This window comes from Eleginops maclovinus, chromosome 10 (genome assembly GCF_036324505.1).
Source record: "Eleginops maclovinus isolate JMC-PN-2008 ecotype Puerto Natales chromosome 10, JC_Emac_rtc_rv5, whole genome shotgun sequence".
Lineage (NCBI taxonomy): Eukaryota > Metazoa > Chordata > Actinopteri > Perciformes > Eleginopidae > Eleginops > Eleginops maclovinus.
The window spans coordinates 21515722-21524295 of NC_086358.1; the positions used below are offsets into that span (position 1 = coordinate 21515722).

The window sequence follows — 8574 nt, forward strand, 5'->3', positions numbered from 1 at the left end:
ATTGTATGTCAGAGATATTGAGGAACTCCATTTGTTGTGAATATTTGTGTTACATGGTAAACTATTTATGTTTCCAGTCTTTTTCCACTCTTTTCATTTTGTTGTAAATAGTTGTTTTTCACTTTGGGAGACCGGCAAAATAAAGTAACATCACTACTTCTCCGACTATGCCTGTGTTTGTGGAGGTATGAAATAGAACCCCGCTACAAGATGCATTAAACACTTGTTAAGTAACAGCAATTCACCTTTAAATTCACTACAATACAGTTCTGCCTTAATGTTACTTGTTTTACATGTTTACAGTATAACCATCAATAGACACAATCTCAATATCAACACATTGTCAGTATCAATGGACTCCAATGAATTTCAACAAGGAAAGGTAAGTAAACAACATTAAGGTATTATATGAAAATGCAAAAGAATGTCTCAGTCTCTTGTGCAAAACACTTTAAGTCTCTTAGTTGCAGTAAAATTCAGACTAAGGGCACCTGGAACTTCCTGTGGGCTGCTTCTTCTTGAGTTGCTGTGTAGATGGAGGTAGAAGATGTTTCATCCCTTCTCTGGATCGCTACTCTCTGGCGACGTCCTCCTCGGCTACTCATGCAGAGCAGTCGAGGTCTCACTGTAGCTCGCCCAAGTAGTAGACACGAGGCCCGAGGCAGTGGCGGTTCTTCCATTAGGCAAACCTCGGCAATTGCCTAGGGCCTCAACCAAATAGGGGCCCCCAAATCTGACCATCCCAGTCACAGTAAAGACACAAAAAACGAATGTTAATTTGTTACTTAAGTGAAGTAAAAAAACAAAACACATTTCTAATAAAAAAACAAGAAATATCAGCATAATACCGAATTAATGTCTAAATAATAATTGTCCAAGCACACATACCCCCCTCCATTACTGTGCATTGACTAGTCCATAATATGATGACGTAGCAATAATGACGTGCACCCAAACCAAAGCAGCGGGAAGTAAACTGTATGCGACTCGGTAAAAATGAAGCGGAGCTACGAAAGTGGTTATTCTAAAAGAAAGAGAGCAAAAGAGAGCAAAAGAATTGCAGATACACTGCCAAAATTAACGTCCTTTGGCTTTTTTACATCTCCTGCTGCTACAGCATCCGCTGTAGTAGCTCCTGAACTTGCTAGTTCTACATGCTCAGCAGGTATTGATGAGGAACATGTTGAAGTGGAAGGAGAGGTGGCTATGGGTGCCGAAGGAGAAGAGGTGGCTATAGAAGCCGAAGCAGAGGAACAGGTGACTCTGGATGATGAAGACGAAGGTGATTTAGTGGTGAGTAGTGCTAGGCCATTTACCACCAGCAGTGGAGATAATTTAATAATAGGCGACGACCCTGCACATTGGCCAGAAAAGTTAACAGACAGAGAGCGTTGTTCAATAGTACAGAAAGGACCAGTGCAGATACGAGGAGATTTCCCCCAGAACACTCAGGGCAGACGATTCACAAACACTTACTACAACATGAACATGAAGAATGGCGAAAAAATCCAGAGGTCCTGGCTCGTGTACAGCATGATGAAAGACCGCGCTGTTTGCTTCTGTTGTCGGCTGTTTGGCAATTGCAACAAGCAGCGGTTCAGCTCCGATGGCACAAACGATTGGAAAAATTTAGCAGCCTTCTTAAAAGATCACGCGAGGTCTGCCGATCATCTTGATAATATGGCTGCTTGGCGAACACTTCATCAACGGCTTCAAACAGGTAAAGCCATAGATAATGTGAACCAAGAGCTGTTTGTAAATGAAGTTAACAAATGGAGAGAGATTCTGAAACGACTGATTGCCATTATTACACATCTGGCCGAGCGCAACTTAGCTTTTCGAGGCCATTCAGAGAAGCTGTATGAGCACGGCAATGGCAATTTCTTAGGCCAAGTTCAACTGATGGCTCAGTTTGACCCTGTACTGAGGGGCCACGTGAAGAGGGTAGCTGAGAAAGCAGTCTCTGAGAGTTACTTCAGTAAAGTGATTCAAAATGAATTGATTTGCTTGATCGGAAGCTGCGTGACGAAAACAATAGTGGAGAGGGTGAAGAAGTCCAAATACTTCAGTGTCATCATGGACTGCACCCCAGATGTCAGCCATGATGAGCAGCTGTCCGTGGTGCTGAGGATTGTGGACTGTAAGCCTGGCGAAGGAGTGTCTATTCATGAGCACTTTGTTGGCTTTCTCGTGGCAGAGGACACAACTGGGAAAGGCCTACTCAAATTGTTTTTGGGACACCTGCAGACACTAAATTTGGATCTTGCTGATTGTCGTGGGCAATCCTACACTGTAAGACATTTCAGGTCAGTTCAACTTGCAAATGAAGGTTCACCTGCTGCCTTAAAACTGCAAGTTAACTCAATTTAAGATTACCTTTGTTTCAACTCTGAAAATAAAGTTCAAAAGGTTGATTATACTACACTGTTCTAGTTGTCACAATGTTGTTTTTTAAGTTGTCAAAGTTGACTTAACTTTTAATCACTTGTAATGTTAACTTGATACCATTAGTTGAAACAAAATATAGTTATACATCATTGATACATGAAAACTTTTAATCACATCTTGTTTAAACTTGATACTGTGAGTTAAAACAACATTTTTTTTAAACATTATCAATACAATAACATTCTTTAGCTAGTAAAACAAACAGATATTTCATTATTATTGTAACTCACAGTTCTGAGTTAAACTAACTTAGCCGTATTTATACGACTCCCCATTTAAAGTTAAGAGGATTAAAATTCTAAATTTGTTTCAACTTGCATGGTAAATGACAGAGCTTCACACTGAATTCTTGCATTTGTCCAAGAACATTTATTTTATAAATACATTTATATAAACTTTAACAGAAGTTAAAGGTTTTAACATGCCATACCCAATGTATGTCTCTGTAATGTACAGAGGGTGGACTTGCAGACAGACAAGACAGTCAGACAGAGGGTGGACTTGCAGACAGACAAGACAGACAGACAGAGGGTGGACTTGCAGACAGACAAGACAGACAGACAGAGGGTGGACTTGCAGACAGACAAGACAGACAGACAGAGGGTGGACTTGCAGACAGACAGACAGAGGGTGGACTTGCAGACAGACAAGACAGACAGACAGAGGGTGGACTTGCAGACAGACAAGACAGACAGACAGAGGGTGGACTTGCAGGCAGACAAGACAGACAGACAGAGGGTGGACTTGCAGACAGACAAGACAGACAGACAGAGGGTGGACAGACAGACAGACAGACAGACAGAGGGTGGACTGACAGAGGGTGGACTGACAGACAGACAGAGGGTGGACTTGCAGACAGACAGCGAGACAGAGGGTGGACTCGTAGAAAGAAAGAAGGTGAGGTGGGGTTGAACAATGAGGTATGTGAGATAGTAAACAGATAATCATAAAATCTCGACATGAATATGAACAATGTGGAACATTGATACATCTTAAACATGTCTTGGCATCAAAACAGGCCTCACTGAGGTTGACAACCGAGAGTGCTGGGGAAAGGGGGACAGATGGGCAGGTGTCATAAGAGGCAAAAAGTGAGATAACCGGTCCATATCGTCATATGAACAAAAACAATGGTGTACATTATAAATACTTACTTACTTATCCTCACTTAAATTTGTGTTAATTGAACACAATTTTAAAACTGTCAATGAGAGAATAAGTATGGCAAAGTTGTACAGAGGAAAAATGTGGTATACGCAGAGCTTTACAAAACATCAACATCCACGTCTAAAAGATTCTTTAACCACAATTCGAAACAAGTTTGTTTTCATTATACCTCAAAATGTTTTGCACATTTGAACTATTTTAGATTTTTCAACAATTTCAGATTTTTCAACTTCACAAGTGACACATTTGTCACGCATACCTGACTTGTGCTGAACAAACTAAGCCGATGAAAACCTGTATGCTAGTGTAAAGAACAAGGCAAGCTTCCCAAATAACTGCTGCCTCCTAGTAGTTGCTTGACGAGTGCATTTCTTTGTTTACATGCGATATCTAAGCAGTTTATTTCTGAGTCCATGGATTCTGGCTGAACATTGGTCCGGTTTAATGTTCATGACAACCCTCTGCAGGAACTCAAAAGAATACTTCATATTACGTGGGTACTCAAGGTTTAGGCAGTAGATTGCACCCAGTAACATGGCAAAGCCTGTGGACACATCTCGGAGGTCATGTAGGATGATCTTCTCCTCTACTACCAGAGCCACGTTGAAAACATCCAATGGAAATGCATCATGCAGAGGGCCTTCGTGTCCAATCAACAGTCCAACTTGCATCCCGCTCATTAGCACGTCAAGGGTTTCACCATGAGCCTGAAAACATAAAGACAAAAACACACATCTTAACTGACTGACTTAAACATCACTGCTAGGCTAATAGAGAAAGGCTACAAATGTCTTTGACATTAATTGAGTGAGTGTTGTCATTGCCTTTCTGAATGTTCATTGTTAAGCCCAAATAATAAAACAAACCAACAGTAATTTTGGCCACTAGGAGGAGCTAAACTGAGAGAAAATGTACTGAATGTTCTCTATTTCTCAAAAATGTAGTATATTCTGATTTTAAGTATGAATAAGAATTCAATGTTATATACATTGAATTTGAAATGAAAGAATGATTATAATAGACTATGCATCATACAGCTACATGCACATGGACAGAAACTCCGGGACACACCTCTTAACTAGCATATAACATGTGGTCCAAAAAAATAAATCTAGGATGTAGCCTACTACTTTATCATCTCAGCAAACCCTTCTCTGATATACTATACTATATATAGTATATACTATACTAAGCTATTTTAAAAAGTAGCCTAATGTGATAAGTTAACATTACATTATTTAAAAACAATATAAGTCTGGATATTTTATTACATATTGGTTAAGTTACTGCATTTTAGGTTTCATTACATTTTCAATTTAAATTAAGGGCACATTTCATTAATTTTTCACTCATTTACTATTTTATTTGTAAAAAATTACCCCTTACGACTTATGAAAATAAAAAATGTTAAAACAAAACAATGTAATATAAAATGTGTAAATACGGTGTCTTACATCACACATCCTGATTATGTCAGAGGAATCTTCTGCAAGGTAGCATGGAAGACCAAGTAGGACAGCTGTTCTTTTGTTTTGGTTCGTGTCCTACAAGAACAAGACAAGAGTTTGTGAATAAGATACCCAAGCCAGAATACTAATTTTAGTACATTAACAAGAAATGATTTCTGTGCAGTACATACCTCCTTTTGAAGACAACTGAGAACACTGCTCAGGCGCACCCTCCTGCCTGATGCAGCAGCTTCTCCGTACATCTGTAGAACATCTGGCACCAAGGCATCAAGTCCATCCAGGAATGACTCCAGCAGGTCTTTGGTGACGATTCTACTGAACTCAGCACTGAGCTGAAACCAATAATATTACAGCAGAGAAAAGGGCAATGAGTGAGGGAAAATAAGAGCAGCATAGAGCTCTAAGGGACACAAGGGAAACACAAATATGATTGCAACATATAGTGCATAGTTTGACTACCTAAAACAACAAAATATAGGATTTCTATGCTGTACTCAGTTGGCAAAGAATTACCTGTCTCTCACTAAACAATGCAGGCCATCTGTCCTTGACTGCAGCAATGAGTGGCTCGTCACCAATGATCTCTTGTCTTCGCTGGGAGAATGTTGCAGTCATCAATTCATCGAGCAGGTGCAAATCTGGCTCTCTCTTCTGCACTTCCAAAAGCATGGTCTCACGATCCTTCTCTGATTTAACAGTAGTTTGTCCATCAGGTGGCTCTGGTAAGTAGTGGATCTCTCCCTTTTTTGCCTTCTTGACTGGCTTGGTGTTTCCCTGTCTTTTTCTTTTATTTACAAGAACTTCAGGGCATCCAGCTGCCATCATCCTCTGACGGTAATTGCCCATCTTGAATATCAGGCTGAATCTCCAGCAGTACCATCCTTTACCTGAACCCGGCTCCCTGAGACAAGGATGCTTTGCAACAAGAGCTTTGGCTACGCTTTCTAAATTGTCTTTACTTGGATAGCAAGTGATTCTGGTTATGCTATCAGCCAGTCTGTCCAGTATTTCACTCTTCACACTCTTTGAGATGACCGTCACAGCTCCATCCTTGGCATAGGCATCATTTGCTACCCTCAGCTGAAACTCAACGTCATGGGAGAAATCTGAAATAACAAAGGGATCAGGCCATTCTGAAGAATCACCACTACTAGGGGGCTCGGGGCTTGCACTATTCTGGGAACTAAGGCTTGCAGTATCTAATGTCGAGTCAGAAACTGGTTCAGAAAACGTGAACAGAACTTTCAGTGTGGCTCGTTCAGTTGGTAGGTCCTTGATGTCTGTCAAATTGCAGAGCTCATTCCCAAAGTCTGGATCTTCAAACTGTAAAAGGAACTTCCCACGGAGGCCCAGAGTGTTGCCCAGAACTACACATAGCTCATCAACTGATGGGGGAACCTCCTGTAGGGTGACACGTCTTATTTCCTGAGGTGAGACGATGACTCTGAGAAGCATCATTGATGAGATACCAAGAACTGAAACACAGTGAACAAACAAGAAAACGCTTCATTAAACAGTAAATAACATAAATCTAAAAGAAGCTGTGAATGGAGTTAAAACAGCAGAGAGATTACAACAGATAGGGAGGGTGAATTCAGAGATCAGGTAGCCATTTCTACACTACATCGTTATATAGCAAATAGTGTCGTCTAACCTTTAAAGTGCAGTTTATATCCCGTTATGTGGTCCAAAGATTAAGAGTTTGTTTAAATTTATGACAAACCAACCCAATCAAATATTACCTTAATGTAACATGAATGTCCTTGGAGTGACGAGCAGCTTTTCTTCAACAGGGTATGCAGCAAGGGGAATGTAGTCATTCAGACGGTCCGGATCAATGACCACAATTGTTGCAGGATCTCTTCTGGCAAGCTGGTAACACCTGAAATGCTCTTGGAAGGTCGCTGTGAATAGTTCAGTAATGAATGATATGTAACCATCCACTACACAGATCTCCAATACTCTCCCAAAATCTGGCAGTCCACACGTCTGTCCAACTGAGAGTACCATGCCTTTAGAATATTTTGTCCCATTCAAGTAAGCAATGGAGGTGAGTGAAACAGAGTCCAGACCTTCAAACTTATTCCATACAGCCTCTCTGATTGCAGCATCTAGGATGCCCACAGACACAACTGATACTCGTCCAGTCTCAATGCTTGGCTTGAAAATAGTTGGCATCTCCAAGTAATATGACAACATCAGTTGATGTCTTGTGGCCAACGTGTGCAGAATATTTTTGAAATTGCCAGTATTGTGAACCATTCTTTTAAAAAAAGAATGTTTTGCCTCAAATCGTATTGTCCAGAACTCAATTAATGGTCCAAATTTCTGAATCAGAACAGGATAATGTTCAAGATAATGATGTTTAGGGCGTAATTTAGTACCAGGAAATAATTCTAAGAGCAACTGTCTGTGGTCAGAAATTTTGGCTTGTAGGTAGCACAGGGTTTCTGTTGTGAAAGAGGGGCTTGATAACACCTCCACAATGTCTTTCAGTTCAAGGATCACAGACCAAGTCTTTTCACTCTCTGGAACATGATGGCCAATCAACAGTGGAAGAAATCTCAGAAGTGCCCAGTTCTCGTGTCCGTTGCCACCAATTGTTCTTTTTTTTGAAAAGTTTGTTGGTATTGTCTGAGGCCTGTTAGTTTTGTCAGAAAACTGAAAAGGAAATGATGCTATTCTATCATTAAGATCATTCAATGTGAAATACTTTTTAGCAATAAGATCTGAAAGACATATGCATAGTTCCACAGGTACAATTCCCTCCAATAAATCGTGCAGAAAATCAGGTGGAAAACCTTTTACAGGATGAAAGTGGGCAAGTCTGCTTAAAGGACAGTCTCTCTTCAAACCATGAACACACGAGGCATTAGTTGTGTTAAGCACATTAATGGCTTCATCAAACAGTTCTGGTGTTCTCAAAGTAAATGCCCCACTTCTGACATCATGATGCTGAATATCTTTAAGGTTAGCCAAACAAAATCTGCAAAATTTCTCCTCGTTGAAAGACTCTTGGTATCCAGCAAGGGAGTGTGCACCTAAGTTATCGGCAGACACATACAAAACAGTACCTTTGACACAAGACCCAAGTCTTTTCACAAATACACCAGTCGTCTCTAAATGCTGAAGGTCTCTAATCAGAGGCTCCAAAACTTTGCTGTAACCATATTGTTTTATATGTACAGTTTTGCACAATGCAGCTAGATAAATTGATGATAATGTTGATCTAAGTCTTATGGGTAAGTTAGCTATCACCCAATATATACCACACAACTTATGTTTCTTTCTTGAAGTTCCCAATGGATTACAGATTTCAAAATCATCAATGTATAAGCCAAGAGCTATGCCTAATTCTTCAGCAAAAAGTTTGTTTTCTTTAAAGTATTCACCATCTTGAAATGAGCAGTAATGACCTTCCTGTCCATTGGATCTCTGTAATTTCTCTAGAATCTCACTTCTTTCCAACAACTTACTTAACAAATCTAAA

The 8574-nt window shown here is 40.1% G+C and overlaps 1 protein-coding gene across 1 annotated transcript; it reads right to left on the reverse strand.

The window, feature by feature from the left end:
- Positions 1–2794: 2794 nt before the first annotated feature.
- LOC134871193 (uncharacterized) lies at positions 2795–8070 on the reverse strand. The gene is made up of 5 exons (XM_063893849.1): positions 6827–8070; positions 5598–6559; positions 5255–5416; positions 5070–5159; positions 2795–4322 (listed from the first exon to the last, which is right to left on the reverse strand). The coding sequence occupies exons 2-5, from the start codon at positions 6540–6542 to the stop codon at positions 3993–3995; spliced, it is 1527 nt and encodes a 508-aa protein (XP_063749919.1). The 5' UTR covers positions 6543–6559; positions 6827–8070; the 3' UTR covers positions 2795–3992.
- Positions 8071–8574: the final 504 nt, after the last annotated feature.

Coding starts and splice junctions, on each gene's coding strand:
- LOC134871193 (XM_063893849.1), bottom strand. CDS start 6,542: ATGATGCTTCTCAGAGTCATCGTCTCACCTCAGGAAATAAGACGTGTC. Junction 5,417..5,597: donor CATTGTTTAGTGAGAGACAG/GTAATTCTTTGC, acceptor TATTGGTTTCAG/CTCAGTGCTGAGTTCAGTAG. Junction 4,323..5,069: donor ACATAATCAGGATGTGTGAT/GTAAGACACCGT, acceptor TTATGTTTTCAG/GCTCATGGTGAAACCCTTGA.